Source organism: Neomonachus schauinslandi, chromosome 2, assembly GCF_002201575.2.
Source record: "Neomonachus schauinslandi chromosome 2, ASM220157v2, whole genome shotgun sequence".
NCBI classification, from domain to species: Eukaryota; Metazoa; Chordata; class Mammalia; order Carnivora; family Phocidae; genus Neomonachus; species Neomonachus schauinslandi.
Genome location: NC_058404.1, coordinates 200,765,496 through 200,792,780, shown reverse-complemented (window position 1 = coordinate 200,792,780; position 27,285 = coordinate 200,765,496). Strand labels below are relative to the sequence as shown.

Genomic DNA, 27,285 nt, shown 5'->3' with positions numbered 1-27,285 from the left:
GGGGGAAGGAGGGGAGAGACAGTGGGAGGTAGTGGAGGAGAAGGGAGAGGGAGGGGAAGGGAGGGTGGAGGGAGAGGAGGGGAGAGGAGAGAGGGAAGCCCGTACCCTAAAGGTCTCCTTCGGACAAACCCTGATCTTCCAGGCCTGGCGCCGTCCCTCCAACTAGGACACAGGCACCCGCCCCTCTCCGGTCTCAGACAGAAGGCACAGCTCCCGCAGGCTCGTGAACAGTTAATCCTTCTCCCTGAGCCTCTCACTTGCCCTGTGGTTTTCTTTCTGCTCAAAACGGTTTTGAGGGAGGAAGAAAGCAGACGGAACCAGCAATTTGGTGGCGGAATTGCCCAAAATAATCTCTCTCGGGCCACCTCCTAGGGCTTTCCCAGGGCAGGTGGGCTCGGCCCCACGGGACGTCTGGTTCTCTTCCTCTGCACCCCTGCCCTCTCCCGGTGCGCCCGCGGCCCAGGCTCCTGCCTCTGCACGCACCCAGCTCCTATCTGCTGGCAGAGCGCCGCCCAGGGGCCCGCAGCACCTGCACACTGGCCTGTGGGTGGCAGAGTCCTCGGGCCGGCCCAGCGCCAGCTCCAGACCAGCCCCGAGCCGGGAGGCCAGCGCATACAGGTCCCAGAGCTCCGCTGCCCTCAGGGCCCCAGCACGGAGCCATGCACACAGCAGGCGCTCAGCGGCTGTTTGCTGACCGCACAGACCGCTCGGTGGCCTGACTCTGCCAGGCAGACACTGGCATTCCTGCTGCCGCTTGCCCTCCCAGAGCGTCCGCCCTGTCCTCTAACAGCTCCCATCCGTGGGGGGTGCCAGCGCCAGATCACGGGGACCGGACCATGAGCGGCGTGACGTGAGTGCGGGCCACGCGGGGACCGTGCGGTCCTGCCCTGCCCAGGGCGGCCCACACCGGCCACGCGTGGCCCTCTGCAGTTAAGTAAAGTCGCGGCTGGCCCAGGCACCGGCGCCGGAGGCCTCCATACGGGGGCACGTTTGCCCACCGTGACTTGGCGGTCCTCTCCGAACATCCGGGCACCAGTGCGGCCCCAGGGCCCCACGCACCTCGCAGCTTCTCCAGGGGGTCGTGGCAGCCCTCCTCCACGCTCGCGAAGTAGCGGCCGCAGTCGAGGAAGTAGGGCCAGGCCATGTCGATGGCGTCGAAGGCGGGCCGGCAGGCCGTCCGCAGCCCCTCGCACACGTGCCTGCAGGGCCTGCGCACCCGGCCGCCCTCGCAGCGGGGGGCCAGCACGGCGCAGCCCAGCAGCCGCAGGTCGGGGTTGCACTGGCCCTCCAGCAGGTGGTGCAGGACGCTCAGCAGGATGTACTCGGAGCTGGACTCCACCGCCTCCCGGGACCGGTGCTCCAGCAGGGTGGGGAAGGTCGTCTGGTTGTAGGCCACGTCACTGCAGGTCCGGAGCTGCATGTCCACACACGTAGCTGGGGGCAGGTGGGGTCACCGGGTCACTCGCTGCCTCCGGGACCCACACGGTCATCCGTCCTGCCCCGGCAGAGCCCCATGGGGCCAGGGCCCAGAGGGATGGGGCCCCGACCAGGGCTCCCGGGAGGAAGCCAGAGCCCGCGGGGGACCAGACAAGGCTCCCGAGACTAACGAGGCTCCACTACGGCCTGGGGAGTGAGCCGGGGCAGGCCGCTCTGGGCCCCCACTGCAACAGCTGCAAAACGGGCGTGGGAAAGCCAGCCTCGCCGAGGGGCTGCCCCATCAGGGGACGTGAAGGAAGCCAGCAGACCCTGGTTTTGCAGAAGCAGGTGCGGACCCTCCCAAACTCACAGCCCCGAGGTAAACGAGTCCCCAAAGATGCACCGGCTGGGAATGCCTCGTGTCTCCAGGAAAGTGGCAGATGGCGGAGTGCTTAGCTCAGGCTCAGGGCGTTGAGGACAGGGCTGGTGAAGACAGCCATGGCTCAGCCCGGCCTGACCCAGCTCTGCATCTCACAAGGGTGGGTGTCCTGGGTCCAGGGACTTTACTGTCACTGGGCATTTTCTGGTGTGATCGTTAACTCCTACCTCTCCAACCCAGTGTGGCGGGGGGCCCCTGCCTGCCCCACAGGCCTCTCCGGCCCGGAGCTAAGTATACGGTCATCCCCAAGCTGCCCCTCTCTGTGCCCTCAGGTGCAACTCCCTCATGGTACAAGTGACAAGATGTTGCCACTTTTCAAAGTTTAAAAGGACAGGGTGATTTCTGCTCAGCATTTCTCTGCTCAAAATATTTTATATGTGTCGTTGGCTTTTGCATTGAGAGAATATTCCCTGCTTTTCAAAAAAGTCTAGTCCCTCCACTTAGAACACACCAGATGCCCAAATCTGGCAGGAGGGGACTTGAGAAGAAGTACCTGCTTCTGAGCTCATCAGACCTGTCAGAGCCCACCTAATCTTCAAGCTCATCCCGGGATCAGCTTTCCCTGCCTCATGTTACAGAGGGGAAGGGGCTTGCCTGGCAGGTGCCCGCATGCAGCCGAAACTCAGGGAGCTCACAGGATAAAGAGCGGACATGCCGTGTACACGCGGCCACGTCGGACCCCAACCAGTCATGGGGACGAGGGGAGCAGAGATGCTTGGAAGGAGCATTTCTGGGGGAGCCTGGGACAGAGCCAGGGTGGGAAGCCCAGGCTGCACAAATAGAGGGTCCTTCCTCTTTTGTTTTGTCTAATTTCCTGCTGTTTAAGAAGGGGTTTGGATTTGAGTATTGGGCCTTGTTACTAATCACCCCTTGGGAGCTGTGGGTTCAGCTCTCTAAAGAGCTCGACGGCGCGGAGGGACCGCATCACTCCCACAAAGCAAACGTGAGAGAAGTCCATGCATCGTACCACTGTGTGCAGCCCATGGCCCGTGGCATTCACCTGGAAGAGAAAGGACAGTGCTGTTAGGGGTGTGGACCGCGGTCATCCCATCGTCCAGGGAACGCACACTAACTGTGGTGCGTGGCTGCTTCCAAGGGCAGCTCAGCACCTCCCGAGTGCTGGCCACGCACCCGGCCCTGGGCTAACACCCCACCAGCTCTGTCTCAGGGAGCTGCACCCCAACCCTCCGGTGTTGATGGAAGCCTTCTCCCCGCTCCGCAGGGGAGGAGCCTGGCTCCCGGAGAGGTGCCATGACTCGCCTAAGGAATGACAGCCAGAGCGCGGGGTCGATGCTCTGCATCCATCCGGCTCCAGAGTCTGGGGCCGCCCCGCCGTGTTTGCCAATCACCGTGGTGTAAACACCCATGCAGGGGCCTTTCCAAGCTTCTAGCAGTTGAACTAGTTCTGGCAAAATTCCCCAATATTTAACGAGCCTAACGGCTCTATCCCCACCAGTAACTCTGACCCCACGTTATTCAAAGTCCCTGGAGAGTCGGATGGGCCCCGGCTCCCCCCACCCCTTCCAGAATACTCTGCAAGAGTTGCGTTCCACCATCTCCTGAATCGGGGAGAAGAGGACCAACATGCAAAACTATCCTTGCAACCACAGGCTCCCAGGGCCCTCCTCGAGGCCCACGCAGGTAGACCCAACAGTGAGAGCCCTGGGAAAAGCCAGTAAAACCAGCCTTACTCAGTGCCACCCGGCAAGTTACCTTTCAGAAGGTCCGGGCGCTCTGGAGCTCCAAGAAGGAGGAGCTGACTCAGAGGGACGGAAACCAGCATGAGGTTTAGAGCCTTGGCCCCAGCAGGAGTCCTGGGAGGACAGGCAGGCGGGGTGGCAGAAAGAGTGGGAAACAAGGGGGAAGGGGGTGCAGGGGGGAGCCCAGAAGAAGGCTGAAACAGAGGGAAAAGCCTGTGTTCTAATCCAGTCACCTCACACAAAACCCAGACCTGACCCACGAGCCCCAAGGGAGGGAGCTTCTGGCGATGCACCATGAGATCTGGGCGCTGTGAGAACTTTCCTGAGCAAACAAACAGGAGCCCCCAGAGTGGGAGTGGGCTCTGGTCCTGCAGGGCTGGCCAGGCAGCTCCCCCTTCCAGGACCCTCTGCACATGGTTTGCCCTCTGCAGATGAGGCAACCACAGCCCCCAGTCCCGCAGCAGACCGGCTCCCAGCGCCCTCATGAGATGGGGACTACAAGGCACCCCCTCGCCGCCTGGTTTCCACTCTCAAAACTGGCGACCGAGAGATCCAGGTGAATGCTTGCTTGGCTGTGTGCAGACACTCTGCAGGAACAGGCTGCTGCCCTGGGACTCGCTCTCCCTCCTCGTCCGAATAATACGGTGAGGGAGCCCAGTGCGAGCCAGGGAAGATGCCCAGCACTGGACCTAGACAGCCCTTGGTCACGGCAGGGGAACTCTGTTTTCCCCATTGCATGTGGGGTTTACTATAATCACGTGGTGTGAATAACATGAAGGTTCGGTGGGACGACCCACATTCAGTGCCCAGCACAGGACGTGGCTCGGGGTGGATGGCCCCTAAATAATAGCTCCGTTACCGCTCCTGTTTTATAACACCCCTAAGACAATGAGCCAAGGGTTCCAGGCTGTCCTAAGTGGCTGGCACCACTTGGGAAAAGCAACAGGCGAGAGAATAATTATCCTTAAGTAATTTTCCTAAATAATTTTCCTAAATTTTGCTGGCTCTAATGCAGCAGAGGGCTGCAGGGTGCCCACCGTGCCCACTTCGCGTGCTGGGAAGAGTGCACTGGTGGTGAGCGAGCTCGAGGACCCCGAGCAGCAAAAACCACCTGCTCCCCTCAGCAGGCAGGGGAGGGCATTTCTGGGCACCCACCCGACACTCCAAAGTCTTCGTGGTCTAACGTGTTCCCTGACCCGTGCCCACAGCCGTCTGCAGAATGAGAGGCGTGACGGGCTGAACCAATACTTGAGGGAAAAAAGGAAAGAAGAGGAAACCGACCCAGGACCCTGCTTGGGACAGTGTGCGGTTATCTGGCTGTCTCTGTAGCTAAAGGCACCGAGTTAACGCCAGGAGAACGGGTAAAAGCATCAGATCCGTGCAGGGTCCTGTGCACGACGCTGACTGCTGTACCCCGGGATGCGCGCCCGGCCGACTCCCTGCCCGTGTGAGCTCGCCCAGGGGCAGATGCCGTGACTCAGAAGGTCCGCTCAGGAGCCCGAGGCCTCACGGACCCTCAAGGGCCCCTGGCTCCTCTGCCCACGCCTGCATCTGTGTGCCCGGAGTGCACCCGCACCCGCCGTGTGCCTGCGCCGAGCGGCAGTGGGCGAGTCTGCAGACTTGTTCAGACTCTTGGCACGCACAGGGAGCGGAAGGACCCCCGCGGCCTCAGAAAAACACGCAGCGAGGAAACTGGGAGTGGACCAGCGACCCCCACATTTGCCCCCACAAAGTTACCAGGTGCCACACGAGGGGGCTGGATTTTGAGTGGATGTGAAGGGATCCCTCCTGGTTTTGAGGGGCTTCGATCTGCAGAGGAAGAGACTGAAATTCGGGCCTCAGTTTCCTCTTTTGTGCAAAGGGGTGACAACAGAGCCCATCGTGTGGGGGGGCCCAGTAAGGGCTCCACGGATGGTAGTTGGGTCACATGGGCAGAAGGAGGGCTGCCCATCGTGACCCCCATGCTTGTGGGCGGGACGTGTGGGCGGCACCTGCCGGCGTGGGTGCGGGAGCCAGCCAGGTGGGAGCCGTGCTTCCTGGGGCCGCTATGACAAAGCTCCGCAAGCTGGTAGACAGACGCCGAACGTCCCGCACCGCTGGAATCAGGGGCTGGCAGGCCGGACCCTTCCGCGGGACCTGGGGGAGGGTCCTCCCCGCCTCTCCCAGCCTCTGGGCTCCCGACAACCCTGAGCCTGTGGCTGCACCCCCACCGTCACCTGCCCTTCCTGGTGGGTCTGTGTCCCAATTTGTTCCTCTCCTAAGCACACCCGTCGCTGGATTTAGGGCGGCCCCCAGCCGGTGTGGCTCCCTCATGCTCTGACTGCCTGCGAAGCCCCCTTCCCAGTAAAGTCACAGCCACAGGTGTGGGGACTCCAACATTTCTTTCTGGGGACACAATTCCACCCATGACGAGAGGCCAGCCCCAGTGTGCGCCTTCGGGGAGCTCAGGGCTGGGGTGGGGTCAAGGGAGGAGCGGGCCGCTCTGGCCGCACTGAGCACTCGAAGCGGCGAGTCCCTGCCCACACCTGCTGCACAGGCAACATCCTCACCAAATCTCAGGCTTGGTGTAAAAAAAAGAACGTAAAATACCTCATTCGTAGTTTTTAGATGGATGACAACACGCTGAAACAAGATATTGGCTTAAATAAAATTGGTTGTTCAGGTGAATGTCACCTGCGTCTCACGTCCTCTTTAGTGTGCCCACTAGAAAATGCAAAATTATCACGGGGCAGGCGTCCTTGGGTGTAGACGGCGCCCATCCAAGGCTGCTCCTTGGCAGCCCGCACGTGCCCGTTCCACTAAGTGACCACAAGGTGTCAGCACGTCTTCAGCGAGGGACCCAGGCTGACCTGGGGCTGGCTGGCTCCCCCGCTCCCTCCCTCCCTCCCTCTTCAGCGGAGGTTAGGTTGTTGGTTCTGGCCAAGGACTCTTCTAACAGACAAGAAACCTGAATGAGGCCAGAGAGGTTGGGCCATCTGCCCAAGGCTACACAGCAGAGAAGGGGACTCAGGATTTGAACCCAGACCCGCCTGGCCCCTCGGAGCATGAACACTGCCTCAGCCCACAGGCTCCCCGTGGAGGCCCGGAATAAGACAAGGGACAAGGGCGGAGGGGAGGGCCCAGGCTTGCTCTGAGGCTCCAGGACGGGTACAGTGGGGACACGGATACAGGCATCAGGTAGAGCAGCCTGGACGCAAACTGCCCGGTCCCTGCCCCGCGCCAGCCTGCCTTCTGGAAAAGCCATTCGGCTTCCAAGGACTGCACACATGGTCCTCTGTCCAGAGTGAAGATCGGACTGGAGCAAGGATTTCTCCTGGAAACAGTCACAGGTGCCGCCTCAGGGCTTCAGCCAGAGCTCCCCCACCACCTCCCCCCATTCCTCAAAGTGAGGAAGGAGTGGTCTGTGCCGGCATCCAGAGGAGGGGGCTGCACTTCTCCCTGGGAAAAGGACAGGTCAGGGAGGACTTCTTGGAGGAGGGGGCCATGGTCCCCGACAAGCCTATGATTCTAGACATTTCCTGGGGTCTCAGAGGTCCAGGGGACAGTCCAACCACGGCACAGTGCAAGTCCTATCCACATCCTGCCTGCACACCTGTGCACACGTTTGCACACACACACATGCAAACACTGTGCCTGGGCCTTTCTGCAGCAATGGAGAGGAGGAAAGGGGTGAGGGCGAGGGCCAGAGGGGGGTGGCGAAAACCCAGATGGAGAGGGAAGAAAAGGAAAGATTGGCATTGGCACATCTGAGAGGGGCATTTTGTTCCTGGCACATGGACTTGGCTGTGCCAGCACCTTCTCGGGTATCCACAAACCCTGGCCCTCGAGAGATGCCCAGACTCCTGTGCCCAAGGGGACAGAGATGTCTGCCGCTGATAAGGACCCTGAGGACAGGGGACTAGATGCACCTCCAACTCTGAATATGAGGGGAAACTGAAGCCCGCTCCAGGAGGGGCAAGAGCCCAGGACCCCAGGTCCCTGCCTCCACCCCTCACCCCACACTCGCAGGTGAGATCACACAGGCAGACGCACCCCTTCCCCCTGTCCCACAGCCCTCCAGGCACACCCACTCCCTCCCCAGGCGACCCCGCCCCCTCCCGGGGGACGTGCCCCTCCCAGGCCCTCAGAGCCCATTGCTGGAGATACTGCTGTCCACATCACTGGCCTGAGGTGGCAGGGAGGGGTCAAGCGTTTGCTGCCGCCCACAGGCTGCCCCCTTCCTGGGAGGAACAGGGACCCCGGACGGCCTGTCCCCTGTGAAGTCCTGGCACCTGCTCCCTCGGACCCCACCGGCAGGGCGCCCCCCCCCCCCCCCGCTGTGCCCTGCCCCGAGGAGGACTCCCCTGGGCAGGGCACGGTGCCCCTCTGCTGCCCAGCTACCTGCTGCGCTCCGCCCTGGGTCCAGCCTCCCTGTACCCCGAGAGCCCAGTGCCCCCCTCCTAGCGGACCACGAGTTCCAAGGTCACTGGCGCGCGCTTGGGGACGTGCTCCGGGGCCAGGGGTCGCTGGGGGGCGGGGGAGGGGGCCAGTTCCCGGCACGGGGCGCGCGGTGGTGGGCCTTACCGGCGGGTCCCCGGGCGAGCGGGCACCCCGGCCGGGCGGCGGCGGCGGCCAGCGCGGCGAGCAGCAGCAAGGGCGGCGGCGGGGGCCGCATGGTGGGCGGCGGGCGGGCGGCGGCGCAGTGATGTGGCACTCAGCACTCGGGCCGCGGGGCGAAGGCCGCTGGGCTCCCGCCCCCCAAGAGCGTGAGCGCGGAGTCGGGTTACAGCGCAGCCCAGACTCAGCGCGGAGGGGTGCGGCGGGAGGGACCGAGCCCAGCTGCCCGCTTCCGGCCCAGGGCCCGCCCCCAGGGCCCGGCGCCCCCACTGGGGCTCGGCTCCCTTCTGGCACCAAGGGCCCTGGGAGCTGACCTCCAAGGCCCCTGCTGATCCTGCCTAAAAACCCCTCTTTCTGGACAGGGAGGGTCTGGGGTCCAGGTGGGCCCTGGCCCTCGTGCTCACCCCAGCGGGCAGTGAACGGGGCCAAGTCACTCCTCTGTCCCAGGAGGGAGGAGAGAGTGACCCCATTCCCCCCACGGAGCCAGGGCGTGGGTGTAGGAGAATTGTCTGTGGGGGATGTTTAGGTACCAGGAAGGGCAGGCGGCTCTGGATGTCCTTGGTGGCTCCTCACCCCTGAGCAGGGTCTCCCTCTGCGCCCTGAGGAGAAGCCCCCTCCTGGTTGCTCCCGCAGATCCGGGCAGGGAGCCTGGCGCCAGGGTCCTCAGTGAAATGTGGCAGGCCGGCACTCAGCTCATCAAAGGGGGCAACAGACCAACCCAGCGGTGACATAAAAAATCGCAGGGGTGAGCCCCCCTCTTCTCTAGATGAGGGGGCAAAGGCAATGTGGGGGCAGGGGCGGGCAGTCCAGTGCAGACAGCCCCGCCTCCATGACCTGACTGCTGGGGGTGTGGGAGAACTCCTTCCCGCTCTCCCCAGCCCCTGCCTGCATCGCCCACAGCCATCTATCTGGGCAGGAATTCGAGGGGCCTGGGAGGAGGGAAGCCCAGGACCCTGGTCCCAAGGTGAGGGAAGTGTGGCCCCAGAGCCCCCCGCTCACTGTCTGCCCAGAGCCTCTCTCTCTTCCCAGGACCAGGACTGTTTTGGGATTTAGCCAACGCCTTTGAAGCACCCCCTTCATGGAGCTCAGCAGGTGCTGACTTTGCCGTCCAGATGTGCACACATCTGCAGCCCACAGCTGCAGTCCAGCCCCTGGTGTGCTCGCGCCCTGCGCCCTGGGGACAATGCCAGCTAGGCACCTGGGTCCACATCCCAGCAGTCACCTGGGCCAGTCCCTCCCCTGCTAGGCCATCCACCCAGATGGTCTTTAGCATCCATGTGCCTTTATGGGACTCCTTTACCAACTGTCCTGGGTGGTGGGGAGGACCGACCCTACAGCCAGATGCCACTCCGCCCTAAGACTTTGGACAAGCCCCTTAGCCTGGGGTCTGGGATTATCGTGACAGTGTCTGCAGTGGGGTAAACATCGGACAAGGGCCTCAATCCATTCCTGGCCCCGAGAACGAGTCGCTTACTCCAGCCCATTGACTCTAGTTGCCCTTTCCGGCATCCGATGTCCCATGCCGCCCTCTGTCCACCCAGACCGCAGCTAGTCCTTCCAGAAGTCTCTGGGCTTGCTCCAGCCCGGGCACTTTCCTTTGACTTTCCTGTCTGGGGTCTCCGCTCCAAGCTGGGAGGGCGAATTCAGACCCCACCCTTCCTGAGTGCCAGCTGATGGGTGCACATTCTCGGGGAGGTTTTCACCCTCCACCCCGTGTGCCAGGGGAAACATGTGAGTCTCCTTGCTGTCCCCTCTCGCAGGCAGGTTAGGTTCTCACGGACACTGAGCCTGCAGCCCATACATGGCCAGATTTGTGTGGGCATCTCCTATTACAGCCTTCATTGTGGGTTTGTTTTTTTGTCTGAGTGGTATATGGAATAATGATACTGTTTCAAACCAGTGGCATCTAAGACTTGGGAAAGAGAAAGGGTCATGTTAGCTATTGCTATTTTTAAGGACCCAGTGGGTAGAATTTGGTAATTTGCTCTGGGACCTACCTCTTTCCTCCCCAATTAAGTTGGAAGGAACTGTCTCTAACCCAAGTCTTCTTGTCCAAGAGAGGATGAGGACACCCCACCAAGTGTTTTGGCAGGGGCAAGTCCAGGCAGGTTAACCCTTTCCCAGGGCCAAGAGCTGTGTAAGTCCTCCCCCTTCCCTGCTCTGCCCAGCCGCCCATGGGATAATTGGCCAAGAGGGGCGGGGCAGCATGTGGCCAGACCTGAACCATCAGGATGGGACAAGGTGAGCCAGCAGGATGCAGCCAGAGCCTGAGCCTGCAAGAGCTCGGATGCTCGGGCGGGCAGTGGAGGGACAGGACAAGCCGCTGGGGGAGAAGCCTCGTGGTGTCACGGAGAGAACAGACTCTGCCATCCCGTATGGGTCGCTTCACCAGGTGGCTCATCCTGAGCCAGTGGCTTACTTCAGTGAGCCTGGGGCCCTCCACTGAGAAGATGCTGTTGCCCATCTCAGGGCTCACGATGATGGGGGAAGTCCACCCCTCCTTTGGTGCCCAGCTGGAGGGTCAAGGCTCTGGGGCGCAGCACCCAGACCCCACCCCTCCCCAAGCTTCCTCTGGGACAGGCCTCGCCTCCCTGAACTTAGCGGGTCTAACTCATCCAGAGAGCTCTCCGGAACCAGCTCGGTGCTGCCCCTGCTGGGAGCTGGGGAGACAGTCTCATCACGAAGCCCCAGCCCGGCCTGGAGTGGCCAGCCCTGCGCAGTGGGGAGTGGTTCCTGCCCTGTGGGGTCTCAGGCCCTCTGGGAACCAGATGGGAGCTAGGGGCCCCCCCCCCCGCCCCCCGGCAGAGCGTGTGCTGTGCTGCGTGCCCTGGGAAAGCACAAAGTTTGCAGGACTGAGCCCCGACGGGGCAAGTCTAGTCCCACTCTTCTCGGAAGCCCAGCAGGGACCCACTTCCCCGGTAGCTGGCTTCGGGCTGATGCAAAGGCAGCACCTTCTCTTTTGCAGAGAAACAAGAGACCTTTGAATAAAATGTTTATTGATTCTCACAGCGCTTGGGACATGACACCATTTGCAATACATTTAAGTGCACATGAAAAGGATCTTTCAAAATAAAAAAGACCACAAACCCAAGGTGAAAGATAACATAGCGAGTGAGAGAATGTTCTAGAATGCCCAGCATGGACACAACTAGTGGCCTTCACCCGGGAGGCACCTGTGCCTTGAGTGGTCTTCTAGAAAATCCCCTGGTGGCTTCAGGGAAGGCAAAACAGGAGAGAAGCGGTTACCGCCTGCGATGCGTGTTGTCTCTTCCTAGCTGTGGCATTTTCCAGGGGACAAGATACACATATTTCCTCGCATGGATGTAAGGCTTCTTCTCGCCCCAAGAAAAGTTCCCAGGAAGGAGAGAGGGTTTAGCCTGCGAGTTCACAGCCTGGCTCTGAGTTTCATGCAAGACAATAGAGACGAAACTTCCTTTGCAAGCACTGGGGGTGCCCATGGGACCCCAGGCTCTAGGGCCACGTGCTGCCTGTGAACCCCCTCACACCTAGAATGGCCAGCCCAAAGCTGGAACGTGGCTTTCCTCGAACTGCCTGGGTGGTTTTTCTGTTGTTTTTAACTTCTTCCCGACCGCAGATCTAGTTATTATCATTCCTAAAAATAATTTGTTTTCTTTGAATTGCGGTTTACAATTTATAAGCACTTAAATATATCCTGCTTGCGGGGAGACATTGGAGAATCAGCCCAAAGCCACCAAATGACACCGCAGGGGTTGGGAAGAACCTGTCCAGCTGGCTCCAGCAGGCTGTAAACTGTCCCTGATGCCCTGATGGCCCCAAGGAGCTCTGTGTTTGTGTATCTACAAGGAAGGGACTCAGGACCTCGGCTGGGGGACCAGCACTGCGGGCTCTGTAGCCACCCAAGGGCGAGGCCTTCCCCGAGAGTCCATCCTACCACGTGCTGGGCCCCCATCCTGCAGCCCAGCCCCAGTTCCGCAGGGGACGGCTGGAGCCCGAAGAGGCGAGCAAACAGCAATGGAGAGGGAACTGTGTCCATTCACCCCTCACACAACACACCCTTACAGAGGGCTTACAACACGCTGCGCGCCATTCTGGTTTTGAACCGTGAATTATAACAGATGTGCACACGGGTCCCGGACACTGCCCCGTGGGCCCATTTAGTGACCATAACCGGGAATGCCCCACCCCACTGCCAGCCCGAGGGAAGCCCCAGCCTCTCTCGGCTCCCCGCAGTGCTGAGCAGAGTCGCTGCCATGGGGGGCAGCCCCTACTCTCAGCAGCCGATTGGGATGCCGGCCAGGACCTGGGGGAAGGCCACGCAGGGGTCGGCCACGGCCCAGCCGTAGCTCAGGTACTTGCTCAGGATGCCCCAGGGAGGGCTAACAGTGACGAAGGACACACACTTCACTAGCCTGTCGGGGAGCTGAGCAGGTGGTTCAGCGGCAGTGACCACGCCCACGTACACGCCCGTGCCCTAGAGGTTTGGGAGGTTCTAGAACCACAGAGAGTACAGGCGACAGCCTTGCCGTTACTAGCTGAGTGGCTCTGTGCACGCTCTCCGAGCCTTAGGCTCGTGTCTCCAGTGAAGGGCATCGGGGGACTGAGCTTGGGAGCAGCACAGCCGGGTTAGTGTGTGGAAAGAGCTGCCTGGCTGGTACCCCCCACGTCAGAAGCAGGAACGAAATCAGAGCCTCATGGCCACGTGCGTGGATGAGATTCTAATGTGGCGGGTGGTTTAACCCGTAAGCATTCATATACGGAGGGGTGTGCTGTTCCTCCCGAAAGAGTCTCTCTCCCCCTGCAAGGTGGTGCATTTGTTCTGGTCATTTTGTAATTGCTACAACTATGTTAGAGATCTTCTCTGGGGAATTGTTTTCAGAACTGTGATGCATTGTTAGATTCTTCTGTGGACACCTTGAAGGTGGATTTAACCTGCTTAGAAATATCACAGAGTCACCTTGAGCCCAGCAGTGGTGGTGTGGATGAAGAAGGTAAAGGAGCTGGGGACACGGTGATTTTCCCTTTCTGTTTCTTGGGTATCGCCCTGGGGTTTTATTGATTCACATGCCAGGGTGGATTAAGGTCCCAGGTGTGCAGCACACTCACCTCCAGGAGTGTGCAGTCTGGGGTGGGGATGGGGGTGCAGATGAACAGAGCCAGGGTGCTGCTCCCAAATTCAATCCTTCAATACCCCTCCCTCACTGGAGACACCTGCCTGCCCCTGTTGACCTGCATCTTCTGCCATCAGGACGAAGAGTCCAGCGAGGCAGGACTCACCTGGAACCCAGCACAAAGCCCAGCACGCAGGAGGCGCTCAGCAAATGGTGAGTGAGCGAAGGAGATGCACCGCCTCATGAGCACTCATGACAATCATAAGAGGCTCTATTTTATCTTATCCACAGTTCCCACAAAGGGTTTGGTGACATGCGTCACAGAGAAGAGAGCGTGAGCAGTCTGTGTCACCGAGTGCACACAGTGGAAACTGGGCTGCCGATGTATGCACTAAGGCTCTGCTCTCCTGCCACACACGTGTGTGCATGCGTGTGCACATGCACGCTCTCATATACACACACGGGTCCTTGCACACCTAAATGACATAAAAGTAAAAGCTAGCGATCAACATACTGTGGTTGAGTAACCCAGGCTCCCTCGCTATTCATTTACAATTTCAAAAGCAAATACTGAAGCTGGGTCACATGAGGGAGCTCTTGAAACTCCAGCACCCACCCCTGCACACACACACACACACACACACTCACATCTGTGTACACACATGTGTATACAGACACCATACCAGATGAGATTGCTGGTTCATGGGACAACGCCACGGTTGGCCCTGTCCATGACTGCACACATGAAGTTTAAGAACATGAGACACCGGCCAGGTTTCGTGTGAAGAAGCACGATGATGCCTGTGATCCATGAGAAATCCACCCTGTCCCGGGGCCAGATAGGTGGGTGGCCAAGAGCCATGTGACTCACATCCTGAGCATTGATTCCAAAGGAGCTTGACAGGGTGGACAGAGCCCACTTCATTTGGCACAGATGCTCCAGAAGCCTCCCCCAACCCGTAGGAACCATGGGTGCCCTCCCTATCACACTTAACAAACCAAATGACCCGAGGAGGTAGACAGCCTGAACAGACAAGTCGACCTCCCAGTGCATCCTAGAGCCTCCAGGAGATGCTTGCTGGAACAAACCCAGGAGTCTGGCACCCTGCCCAGTGCCCCCTCTGGCCCTTGGGTAGGCAGCCTGGGCCAGAGACTGAGAACCATCAGCTCCTTCCAGGAGCCACTTCCCTCAGGGTGTCCTTCTGCCTTGGCCCAAGATGGGATGTGGGGACCACCCAGGGAGGCTGACCCCAGCAGGGGCCTGGCCACGGAATGAGAATCCCAGGAATCCCGGCGTCAGGAATACAGAGCCAGCTGCTCTCACCACAGGACTGTGACCGTGACAGCCACTGGGCCCCTTACATGCGGTCTCCCCCAGTCTCCTACCAGCTCCAGGCCAGGGTCTCCAGGGAAAGGGAGGGGAGGAAGAGCTCTGGGTGAGTGTGACAGTGGCCTTGGCCGGGACTGGCCGCAGGATCCCCGAATCCATGCCCAGGGGATGCTGAGTCTGACGCCGGGGTTGATCCCAGACCACCTAACTGGTTTTAAAGGCTTCCTAAGATTGGAAAGAGTCAGATGCCAGCTCAGACAGACCCCGTGCCTGCCTGGCCCAGCCTGTCTCCCCGGACAGGGACAGCTTTCTCATTTATAGCAAGGGTGTGGGGCTGGTGCTGCGTCTGTCCCAGGGCCTTTGACAAGAGGTGGGATGAGGCCCCAGCTGCCTCAGGTGTCGAGGAAGGACTTCCCTCCAGGTCCCCAGCAGGGAGACCTCAGAGGCCTGCCTGCCTACCTGGCTGAGGCCAAGCCCATATCTCAGCAGCTCCCAGGACAGGGGTCTGAGGGCCAGGCCCACCTGGTCACAATGTATGTGGCTAAGCAGATGATGAAGGACCCGATGAAGATGCCGATCTGCCTGGCAGCCACCAGCCATGGTGCTTCTGCTCACTGAGGCAGCGTTGGGGGGACAGAACAGAGGACACAAGTCGGGGCACGTGAGGGGTGGGGATGAGCTCCTGGGGGCGGGGCAGAGGCAGATATTGGGGGAGGGGAGTTGGGAGGAGGGGCAACGGGTAGCAGGGACACCAGCTAGAGATTCCGTGGGCAAATGCATGCCAAGTCGGGAGCAGACAGAACCCGGCAGACCCTCCCCAAGACCTGAGACCTCAGATCAGGCAAGGGCACTGGGGGAGCAGGGCAGAAACTGGAAGGAGTGTTCAGATCCACACCACCTGCCGGGAAGAGGAGTGACGGACTCTTCCCACGGTTGGGGGGGGGCCACCGTTCTCCTGTGGCTCAGACCTCACAGCTTGTGCAAAAGCTCACTGTGGGCACATACTCCACAGGCAAACGCAGACACTAAGAAGCACCTGGCCCTTCCAGTGTGTGGACTCACTGAGAGTACAAACAAGCAGATGCAGAAACCTGGGAGCTGCGTGCAGGGGAAGCCACACAGCGAGGGAACCCCTGGGGCAGGTGCTGGTGCCTGCGGCTGGCTCAGGAACCAGCCGCCAGTGGGGAGCGCAGGAGTGGGTGCAGCCTTCTGGGCTGGGTGGGGACTCGCGGCCGACTACCTGGGATGCAGGTGCATGAGCAGCACAAGCCCCTGCATGGTGTCGACATCAAAGTGCCGGCAATGGCTCTGGGCCACCCACAGCATCTTGAGCCAGGGGAGGCCGAGCACAGGGAAGAGCAGTGCAAAGCCAGCAGCGTGGAGCTCGGCAGGGCGCCGGCAGGGGAAGCAAGCAGGACCCGTAGGCTCCCCTGTAGAGGAGCCATGAGCAGGAGAGCGCTGAAGACCAATGACTGTCCCCACACCTAGGCCATCCGGGCAAACATGGTGGAGTGGGAAACCCACCACCAGCCACCGGTCTGCATTCAGCGCCGCCCTGCTAAGTACAGAGTTGGACTCCAGGAAGGTGTCCAGGAAGCCTGCGGCCTGGTACACGCTGGGCCCAGATGGCGGCCGCCCGCGCAGCTTGCCCGAGCAACATGAAGGGCATGTCTAGCGCCGCCGGCAGCGGGCAGCCCAGGGACAGGTTCACCGGGAAAGCGCGCAAGGCGCGCGCGCGCGGCTCGGCTGTCTAGGCGCCGCAGAGCAGCACCAGCGCTCTGGACAGCAGCGACACGGCCAGCAGCGCCTCTCCCGGGCCCATGGCGCTAGCGGCTGGCCATGCGCCCCGCGAAACAGCGGCGGCAGCGTCCCGCGCTCATGGTTCCGCTCCGGCCGCAGGCGGGGAAAGTGGCGCGGCGGACGGGCGCGCTCTTGGAGTCCCGGAGAGCCAGAGCCGACGTCACGGCTCGGAGCGGCGCGCGGAAAGCGGTGGCAAGCTCTGGGTCCCCGGTGGCTGGCCAAGCGCGCTGCGCTGCGGAACTGGGAGCGGTCGCGGGCGGGCGGAGCGCAACGCGGCCGCACGGGTCACCTCCTGCGGCGCTGTCCAGGGTGCTGAACGCGCTCGCGGGCCCCGCGCCCCGCGCCAAGGCGTTTGCGGCACTGGCGCGGCTGAATCTAGGCGGGAGGGTGAGGGGAGCTGGAGTCACGGTGGTCTCTGCAGTCGCCTTGTCTTTTCTTCCCTCCACATGCAGCAGCTGGAAGGAGCTCCATGCCGTTCTGCCCCAGACCAGGACGGTCCTTACAATGGTCACACCTCCTACTCCAGAGCCTCCTGGCGGTGAGTCACAGGCCGTCGGATGCTAAAAAGCTATCTGCTTCTCCCCGGTTGTGTTGACCCTTTCTGAGCACCACCCCCTCTCCTGCGCTGGCACCAAACTGGAGTGACCCAGCGGTATGGGGGCGAGTGGAAGCAGGGAACCAGGAGACTGAGGGGCAGGGAGCTGTGCTGGATGGGCAGAGGGAGCTAGAGGAAGAAAGCATCGGGGCGCCTGGATGCCAGTCCTCTTCCCAGCCCCAGCTCAGGGCCAGGGAGTGGATCTATGTTTGTTGAACCAAGAAGGGCAGCAAGAAGTGGAAATGAGAGGAGAAATGAGGGAAGGAAGGAGATGAAGAAGGAAAAGTAAAGAGGAAAGGAAGAAGAAGGGGTAAGGGAGAGAAAAGCAAAGAGGAAGAGAGAAGGAAAGAGGGAGAGGCTAAGAGGCATGGTTCCCTGCTTGGTGTAATATGGAACTCCCTTTGGAGCTGAGCTCTGCCTCTCCAGGTGGCTCTTGGAGCCCCTGGGAAAGGGGGTCTGTCCCTCTCTCCTCCTCTCCTGCCCCCCGGGCTCCTGAACCTGTAGGAATCTTCCAATCCCTTCAGTGAACAGTTGTCAGGACAAGAATGGAGGGAGGGCAATTGGAAGCTGCCAGATTCCAGGAAGCTTTTTTTGGCACTTTCTCTTTTTGGCTGCCCCTACATAAAAGGAGCCAGAAGGCAGACCCTCACCCCATCTTTCCCCGGCCCCACTCACCTGCTCTCACCCAGAGGTCCTGCAAGCCTAGCCCTCTCCCGGGGACAGAGGATGGCTAGTGGGGAGGCGGCTCGCCTTCATGGGGGTCTCCCTGGTGCCAGTGCTAAAAGGACTGAAGAGAATGCAGGTGGCTGGGGGAATGAGGAGACAACCTGCACTGGTCCCATCACCCCAGCCACGTGGCCTTGGGCAAGTCACCTCTTGGGTCTCCTTTTCTACTATGTGTAACAGGGATATTAATAACTATCAATTGCACCTGCCTCACGTGGTTGCAATTAGGATTAAACTAATAAATATACATAGAGAGCTTCAAACAGTGCCCGGCACACAGTGAGTAGTCAGAGAGATGTCTGCCTTTATCATGACTCCATTTTATAGTTGGGGACAGGGCAACTCAGATAAGTCAAGTATCTCTTCCAAGGTCACAGAACTAGAAACCAGGGGCTCTGGGAATCAAACTCGGTCCTTCTGGCTCCCACCCAATGTCCTGTCAGCCCTCCACATGGCCTCCTACAGAGAGGCCAAGACCAGTCTCCATCCTCTAAATGCAGCGGCTTCCTCTCTCACTCTCCCTCCCACTAAATGCTTTCAGATCCAAGAGAAATTCTCATCAGATCAGACCTTGTCTGAAACCAGAACCGTAATGTCAAAGCCGTCCCTCCTGACTTTCCAGAGAAGAGTAGGCAGCTCTACGACTCCAGGGGTCGGCAGACACAGTGAAGGTGGCCGGGACAGCATGGCCGCAGGGGCTCCCCCAGTCCCACCAAGGCTCCTGAGTGGCCATCTGTGGATCAGCGGATCAGTGGAAGCATTAGATGCTTCATGGGGAGACTTTGATCCAGCCAGTGACAGCAGCTCCTGAACCCTCTGAACGTCTCCACGGAGACAGATTCCAGGCAGGTCGCTTGCAGGGACAAGAGCATCATTCCAAGACGTGAGCGCAGGAAAGCTTTGCCGGTCAGCGTTATGTAAAGACAGGCCATCTGTTCACCCACAAACAGTTCTGGTGCCCGGCATGCATAGGGGACTGTGCCAAACAGGACACAGACTGCAGAGACTAACAAGCTTTGATGCTCACACTTTGATGAGCAGAGAGAAGATCGGACAACATAAGATCTGAAACACAAGCGCACTGACCTCCTATAAGAAATAATGATCTTATTTTTTTTTAAGATTTTACTTATTTATTTGAGAGAGAGAGAGTGAGTGGGGGCAGAGGGAGAGGGCGAGGGAGACAAGCAGACTCCCCACTGAGCAGGGAGCCTGACTCAGGGCTCGATCCCACAACCCTGAGATCATGGCCTAGCCGAAATCAAGAGGTGGATGCTCAACCCACTGAGCCAGGTAGGTTCCCCAATGATCTGATTTTTTAAGACAAATGAATTGTATCTATTATAATGAAATACTGTCACTCGTGAACCAACTCATTTCCACAAACTTGCACTGGAAGTTTGTTATGTGCACTCAGGGAGGGGAAAAATATGTGTAAGGAGAGAAAAGAACAAGTATTAACTGAGTGTATTGAATTTTACTTAATTTTAAGCATATTTCATGATTGAGCTTATCTCATTTAACCGTATTTATTTCCCACCACAGCCCCCCGGGGATGAGTATTCCTGCCCCAATTTCTCCGACGAGGAGACGGTACAGAGCACTTGGCTCTGACTCAGCAGCAGAAGCAGCCTCATGCAAGCCCAGGACTGGATTGGGGCTGGAACAGCAGTCTCGGCGAGCGTGCAGAGGAAGAGGCCTTGGTCTCCAGGCTGACGGATCCAGGAAGCCCGAGGGGGCCGTGCGGAGCAGGTATTCCAGGCATGTAGGTGTGGGCACCCGTGGTCACAGCGGCAGAAGGAGCCAGCACACGTGGCTGGGGCAGGATTCGGAAGGGCTTCCAGTGGGCATCCAGAGGCCAATGAAGAATTTGGGGGCAATGTGGCAGCATTCAATGTTACTGAGCAGGGGCGGGACCTTCCGGAACCAGTGCTGAGCTTTGTCATGGAAATGCGCATCCCAGCAAGAACGAGCAGGAGGGCCCTAGTGGGGGCCACACCCTTATTTTTGGGGTACTTTTTTAACGTGCTGAAAATATTTAACATTTTAATATTTTCCCCCCTAAGATTGGAAGATAAATGGATCAGACCCTGCATGCCACCCTGCAGAGGGTTTAAATTTTTCACCAGGGATGAGATTCAAAGGTAAGGATAGTAACTGGTATTCTATTGATGAGATCACAGGTTCTCAAACTCAGGGAGAGGGGGGCAGCCCAGCCAGCGAGATCTGAGACCGGAGGCTCGGGGGTGTGTACACAGCAAATGTGTACTCAGATCCACCAGGATGCTGCCTCCAGTCATCTGCTTTCCAGGCAAGCATCCCAAAGGAATAATGAGAAATGTCAGCAAAAGTATTGGCTCACACACATGCAGGGAGAGGAAGGCGGGAAAGAGAGAGAAGTGGACGAGTCAGCGGACAGCAGGAAGCTGGTAAATCATTACTGTATCCCCACAGCAGAGCGGGATGCAGCCACTCACAGGCATCTGCGGGATTCCGCCTAGGGTGTGTTGTTCAGTGGAAACCACGGGAATCACGTGGCGATCTCGGCTCTAAGCGATGTCTGGAAAAGGCTGCATGCCACGCGCCAGACCACCATGGCGGTCAGCTGCGGGCAGCGGGATTATGAGCGCTTGCGGTTTCTTCTGTTTCTTCGCCCTTTCCGATAACTTCCGCATTTTCTGTAGGAGCATGAGTGTGTGAAAATCAGGAAACAGCTCAGGAGGAAAGATCCAGTTGAAATCCTCAGTCAAAACTCTGAGCAGTGCTGTGCTTTTCCCACCTCAAGCTCCGCCCCCCACGACTGACTGGTTAGTCCGCTTTGGAGCATCTTGGTCTTGTAGAACCCTGAGCTTCCCGCCAACCTGTCCAGGAGCGGGACGAAGGGAGCAGAGAGAGGAAAAGATGGGTGAAAATTCCTCAGGCTTGCAGAGGGGTGGCAGGTGCTAAGGCGGTGACCGTATGGGCTTGCCTCCGACACCACACTCATCGTCGTCAACAAGACCTTCCAGTCTGTTCCTTAGTGAAGCACAGAGAGTCTCCAAAGCACCGGGGGCCCGGCATCCATGCATGCAGGACAGAGACAGGAGAAGCCAGAAGCTGGACGTGACCCCGGCGGGACAGAGGCTGTGGCAGAGGGAGGCCCAGGGCTCCGGGGCCCCCCAGGTGGCTCCTGACCCAACCTGGGTCTCCCCAGAGTCAGGACGACAAGAGTCAGGCCAAGAAGGGGCAAGTACGAGATAATTGGATAGTGCGGACAGGTTGGCAGGAAGCTCGAGGCTGTGGACTGGGACAGGGATAGGCGTGAGAAAAGCTCAATGGCAGGCTGTGTCAGCCAGGTCTGTCCTGAAGGCTGTGGGATGGCAGCCAAAGGCTGTGGCCGGCACGGCAGGGGCTATTTGGATCCTTCGGTCTGGCGGCCCTGGAGGCCTTTGGAGTCTTGCCCTGTGCAGCCTGGGCTCCTGCTGCCAAGACCTCTGGGAGGGAGAGAGCCCCACCCTGCGTGAAGAACCCCTCGAGATGGAGCAAGGGGGGTCTCAGAGTGGTCCTGCAGGCAGCCTGGGGCCCCCGCCTACCTGGGCTGCCTCCATTCGTCCAGTGACCCCATAGCCTTCAGACCACACCACACCCTTCGCCTGGTTTTCCCACTGAAGCACTTGAAACTCAGGGCCACCTGCTCGGGATGCCCACTGCTCTCCCACCCCACCCTTCCTCCAGCAAGAGTCAAAAGGAGACCTCAGAGCCTCCTCCTTCGTAAAACACAGGAACAGAAAGATTTCCCATGGGGCTGGCAACCCATCTCAGGGTCAATGGGTGCAAGTTTGTCTTCGGACAGTGGGGGAAGGCACGGGGGTAAGGAGAAGGTTTCTGGTTTGGAGCCATTTGAGCCCGTCCACCTCTGGCCAGGCCCAGCCCTACAGCATCGCCTGCTACCCTGCCTGCCACACAGGGCCAGCCCGGCCAAGCCTGCCAGAGCCTGAGGGCGGCCAGCCCAGAGGTCACCAGGGGGCATGGTTGCAAAGCCGTTGGCCTCCAGCACGGCCCCATACCCTCGCTGCTGGCCACCTGCAGCCAGGATATGTATGCCTGGAAACTTCGGGGCCGTCTCTTTGCCACCCTTCCAGCGCTGGAGGCCCTCCTGGGAGGGGCGGCTAATGTGGGAAACAGCTGGTGGAGAGGCTCAGCCACCCTGGGCATGGCCGCTGGGGTGGCGCCTAGCTCTGGGCTGTGGGGCTCAGCCCTGGCCCTGCTGCCTGGGATCTGGGCCAGGCCCCAGCTCTGCGATCCTGGGATGCCACGGCATGCCCTGGACCACGCTGGATCCTGTCACTCCTTTCACAGGTGAGAAACTGGGGCCCCGAGGGCTCTAGACTTCCCGTGCATTTCTCACTCAGTCCTCATGTCTACCCTGGAAGGAAAGGGGTAGCATCTGCTTACAAAGCTGAGGAAGCCGAGCCTCCACTAGAAGAGCCAGCCACCAAGGCCACAGGCGAGTTAGGACGAGCTTCTGGGTCCCTGTCGCCTTCATTCCACACGCGTGTCCTGGGCACTGGCTCCGGGTTGGCCCCGGCTGGGCCTGGGGGCATGGACGCAGAGGCGCCCCGGTCCCTGACCTCCGTGGCCCACGGCAGTGACGTGGGCACAGTGGGGAGACGCTGGAGGGCCGGGGTGAGCCCCTCGACCAGCTGCAGCTCTGCCTAGAAGGAGGATTTGGTTGGACACTTGGGAATCTCTCCACCGGGTCGGGGGTGAGGACACCCCCAGGCCACACACGTCCTACTTCTGTAGGCCACACGCAGACCACGCCCTGCGAGGTTCCTGGGGACCCCGGGGATCCTCTTCTCGCACCCCCTCCGGTGTGGACCTGCCAGGAGTCTGTTTGGTGGGGGCTTGACTCTGATGGGTCGCACAGCTTGGTCGCCCACGCCCCCAACCTCCCTCGTCCCCCTGCAGGGATCCTCCTCAGTCACGCTCACTGGGGTGGCTCCCCCTCCTCCTGCTCAGCACAGATGCAGGGCCTGTCTATCTCCTTGGACATCAGCCTTCACTTGGATACCTCCAGGAATGGGGAGCTCACTTACTTGCAAGGTCACCCACCCCCTACTCTAATGTTTTGGACATTCTTCCTCTTAACCTCAGGTCTTTGTACAGACTGTTCCCTCTGGCCGGAGTATTGTCCCCGCCCCACCCCGTGTCCACTGCTCACACTGGCTCTGACCCTCCTTCAGGTCTTCCTCTAGGAAATCTCAAACCCTTCCTCAGTCTGGGGACCTGTCCTGCAGGGACCCCAACAGTCCCATGCCCTGTTATGTCACCACTACGTAATGTGAGTTACCTGCTCACATTTGGGGCACCCCTCTAAACTCTGGGGCCAAGGACTACATCGTGGCACCACCATGCCCCCATGCCAGGCCTTAAGCCAACCCCTGAAGTCCCCATTACTAATTCACATTCTCCCCGAGAGAGCCACACAGAAAGTCATTATTTTCAGTCGGAAGAGAGCCAGCTTCCCTGGCTGCACACTCGCATCCCCTCCCCAGAGGAGTGGGCATCGGTAAGCCAGGGGCTAAGCAGACGTTGGCCACCAGCAATGCTGTCCTTCCAGTCAGTGTCCTTCCAGTCAGATCGTCACTGAACGATCGTTTATCGGCCCAGTTTTATAGATAGGGGACTTGAGTCTCAGGTTTTTAGTTGATAATGAAAATCAAGACAGCAATCAGGATTTGGCTCAGCTAAATGGGAGAGAAAACCCAAATGAGCAGAGAAATAACATAGAAGTTTTGTCTCTCCTGTAGGAAAGTCCAGAGGAGGGACATCCAGGGCAGAGGCAATGGGCAGTCACATGATCATCCAGGACCCTAGCTCTGTCCTTTTGTTCTGCCCCTTACGAGTGGCTTACATCTTCAAGGTCACCTCTTGGTCCAAAAATGCTGCGGGAGCTCCAGCCATCACATCCAAATTTCAGGCAGAAAGGAGAAGGAAGAGGAAGGGAGGGAGAAAGGATATATACAAATAACCCAACCCCTTTGAACATTTTGTGGTAGCCCATTCAGCAACTCCCATTACCTCTCTTTGACCACACTGGGCTACAAGGGAAGCTGGGACATGGAGTTTTTCAACGAGCACATTATCACTGTGCTGATCACTTGCCGTTTTGCTCTCAGCCTCATTCCTGCTCCATGTGATGGGGACATGTCTCAGGCTCCCAGGCCAAGTGGCCTTCAGTTAGGCTCCAGCGGTGGGAGATGTGGCTGGGGGAGAGGAGAAGCAGACTCTCTGCTCTTTCCAGGTTCACACATCCTCTCTAGACACCTGTGGTAACAGAAGTGACAGCCTCGGTGGTGGTCCCAGCTGGCCGCGGCCGCAGATCTCCACCAGCAGGCACAGACATGGGCTCAGCCCGCCGGCGTGGGAAGCCCTGATCTCGGGGCATCACCCTCCTATCACTTGCTCCTCCAGCCTTTCCAACACTCTGTGACCAGCACCTTGTATTAAATCCCCTCCGAGGTCCCTGAATGGGTTTCTGTTTTCCAGACCGACAGTGGCATGGGATGAAATCGGGTTGTATCAGAAAGAGATCGGGGGAGCAGGCAATGAATGGACAGCTCAAAGTCTCCCCTAGCCCCACTGGGGAAACAAAGGCCCCAGGCCCACCTCCCTGCAGTCCCCATTCTGACTCACTCCCTTATTAGGACGGAAGGCTGCACTTTGCATTTAGCTTTGCTCAATTTATGGCTGAACCTAAAACATGGAATTTCCCTACCATCGCAATCTCTGGTGTTCTGTGCACTCACAGAATGTCAGGCCACTGCGCCTGGTCATGAACAATGAGACCAGAAAAAGAAAGGCTTTCCCCATGCCCATCGGCAGAGAAGGTGGCTCAGGCATGGGAATGTCGTCCCCGGAGTGAATTGACCAAGAATAGAGAAGTTAATTTCTTCAAAAAAGATGCCAGCTCTGTGTCATCAGGCTCTGAGTTACAAATAGATTTTGAACATATTACAAGAAAACTCTACCTGCCTAGAAGATATCTCCGATTGCCTGTAGATCCTTGGAAACTCGACGGCCAGCCCAGCCTGACATGATTGCTCAGATGCTCCCAGGAGTGACCCCTGCCCTCTCACCGGTCAGGCCGCAGCTGCACGAGCAAAGCTCTCCGCCTTGTTGCCCATCGAGGGACAGGCCTCAGCCCTTGGTAAGTGTACTTTTAGGTTCTTCGGCTACCTCCGGGGGCCGAAAACCAGCCACTCGGCCGCTGAATCCACAACACGTTTGGACTCAGATGTGTGGGCACCGTGCTGGACTGGGAGGGGGGACACCGGGCGCAGGTGACCAGGGCCCCTGTCCCAATAGGATGAACATTCTCTTGGTAAGTGTGAAATAGTGGACAAGCAAGAACCAGGGTGCAGAACGAGCAGGCCACCATCACACCTGGGTCCACGGGACCTGGAACCTCTGTGCCTCTCCTTCCTCATCACAAAGCAGGTGTGAGGGCGGCAGCAGCTGCGGGCGTGGCCAGCTTCTCTCAGGACAGAGCGTGGCTCGGAGGCCCCTGGGGACCTCACAGCCTCATCCACAGTGGGCTGAAGGTGCCTCCCAGGAAGCTCAGGCCAGAGGCTGAAGCCGCTGACCAGGGTCCCCCGTGGAGGCGCCTAGCAGAGAGACCATGCAGGGGTGTGGGTGGGGGCGCCGGCCAGACTCAGCCCCAGGAGAGTGCAGACAGAGCCCGGCCGGGACCCTGTCCTCCCACTCCTGGCTGCAGTGTCCTGCAGGGCCCCTCATCATTGTCCCCCAGCCACCTCCCGCTGCCAGGTGGGGCAGGACAAGCGAGAGGCCGAGTAGGAGGAAATGGCCGGGAAATTAGGGAATGGCTGCCCCAGAGCTGCATCTGAAAACTCCAGGTGCCTTCCCGTGCCTTGGGCCTCCCCCGACGTGTGCTGTGGCCGTGGCCTCCTGCCTCCAAAGGCGCAGCATGCCACGTGTGGAGCTGCTCGCCAACGATGGGCCCGGGGCCGTGCCGCCTTCAGAACCGGGAGCGCTCTGTCCTCGAGTGCCATGAGGAACAGCTGGGGACCCTTTCCAGAAGGGTCCATTCAGTCGCTTACCCTGCCATTCAACGCCCTGCGCTGGGTCCCCAGGACAAGGCAGGGCGCAGGAAGGGCACAGACTTGGTGCTCCTCTGTCCAGGGGTGGGGCTCGGGCACCCGTCCCATGGGGCTGTTGATCGGACAGAATGACAAAACCCCCATTCCAGCGGGGTGTGCTTACCGTCTGGGCCTGCACATCAGCCGTGCTCAACACGCTTGCAGAATACAGCTGAGTCTGAGATGAGCAGGTGGTCCTACAGGTGGTCTGGGGGGCAGAAGCCAGGGGAAGGGGGTGTCGCGAGGCCTGGCTGGAAGACAAGGTCCCGGGGCAGGGGGCAGGCCCCCTGACTCTCCACCCTGGGTGGTGTGCTGGCAAACCTGCTCCCAGGAAAGCCAAGAATGAAGAACCCTGATCTATAGCCCTTGCCACAGCTTCCATGGTGCAAATACGCCTCTCTTGGCTGATTCCGAGCTGTGGACCATTTACCAACTTCTCCCCGCGTTCCTGAGTACTTAACAGTGTGCTCTCCAGAAGATAAAGGCCACGCCCCAGCAGCTCCCCCCCAAGCCATTTGTCCAGAACATCCCTCCACCTGACCCCCCAACTCTGTGACTTGCAGCCCTCATGAGTCCCAGATTCCTTGAGGGGTCCAGGTCGCCAGAGGGCCTGGGACCCCTGCCCCAGGGCAGGACCCCTCCCAAGAGGAGACTCCTATTTTCTTTGTGTCCCTCCTGGATCCAAGGGAAGGAGACACACCTGCGCTGAGGCCCCCCACACTGTCCCAGGCCCCGGGCTGACACTCGCACTGGGAGCCCATTTCACAAGTGAGGAAGTAGAGGCTCCGAGGAGTGAAGGGTCTCCACTTGGGCTTCACGGCAGAGCCAGGATCCCAGATGCCAGCCCACGGGCTCAGCCAACCCGCCATCCGACCCTGCCACCCCGCCAGTCAGCTACCTCCGCTCTGGCAGCCACCTAGGTTCCCACTATTCCACTGCTGCCCCTGTCCTGGGGAGGGTCCCCAGGCAGCCAAAGCCCCCATGTCCACCCACAGGCCAGAGCCCACCGGGGGCAGCCCTGCTGAGCCACCTGCTTCCAGCCATGTCTGTGATGACCAAACACTTGGATGGCTTCTGGAGGCCCTCTGGGCCGAGGGTCAGCTTCCCTGACTCGGTGTCCAGGGAGGAGAGGGACCCACAGCACGGATGCTCATTGGACACATTGCTCGGGGCTTGCGGGCACTGCAGAGACTTTAGTTCTCCCTCGAGAGCTGAGAAGTCCCTTGAGAGCTGAGAAGCAGTGCTGGTGCATGAGTGACCTGTTTGAAAAGGACCCACCTGTCTCATGTGTCACAAAGAGACAGGGCTCAAGGGGAGCAGGGAGGACCACAGCAAGGCGAGAGTGGGCAGCTGGGCCTCGCGGGTGGGCACGGCCCCGGTGAGAGGTCGGGAGGCTGGATGCGGGGCATCTGGGAGCAGAGCCGGATGCCCAGCCTCAAATTCCAACCTTCT

The 27,285-nt window shown here is 59.6% G+C and overlaps 2 protein-coding genes across 2 annotated transcripts in view; both read right to left on the bottom strand.

The window, feature by feature from the left end:
* The window catches only part of CPZ (carboxypeptidase Z), a 29,007-nt gene extending 20,798 nt beyond the window's left edge, over positions 1-8,209 (bottom strand). Inside the window, exons 1-3 of the mRNA XM_021677675.1 lie at positions 8,119-8,209; positions 2,823-2,855; positions 1,060-1,434 (exon numbers count right to left, since the gene is read on the bottom strand). Of these exons, the coding sequence (XP_021533350.1) occupies positions 1,060-1,434; positions 2,823-2,855; positions 8,119-8,209 (499 nt within the window). The remainder of the gene's footprint in view (positions 1-1,059; positions 1,435-2,822; positions 2,856-8,118) is intronic.
* Positions 8,210-12,403: 4,194 nt separating this feature from the next.
* Positions 12,404-16,393, bottom strand: GPR78 (G protein-coupled receptor 78). Its single transcript, XM_021677674.1, is given in 4 exon segments — positions 12,404-12,542; positions 15,094-15,153; positions 15,812-16,221; positions 16,223-16,393. Coding segments are annotated over 4 exon segments (780 nt in total).
* Positions 16,394-27,285: the final 10,892 nt, after the last annotated feature.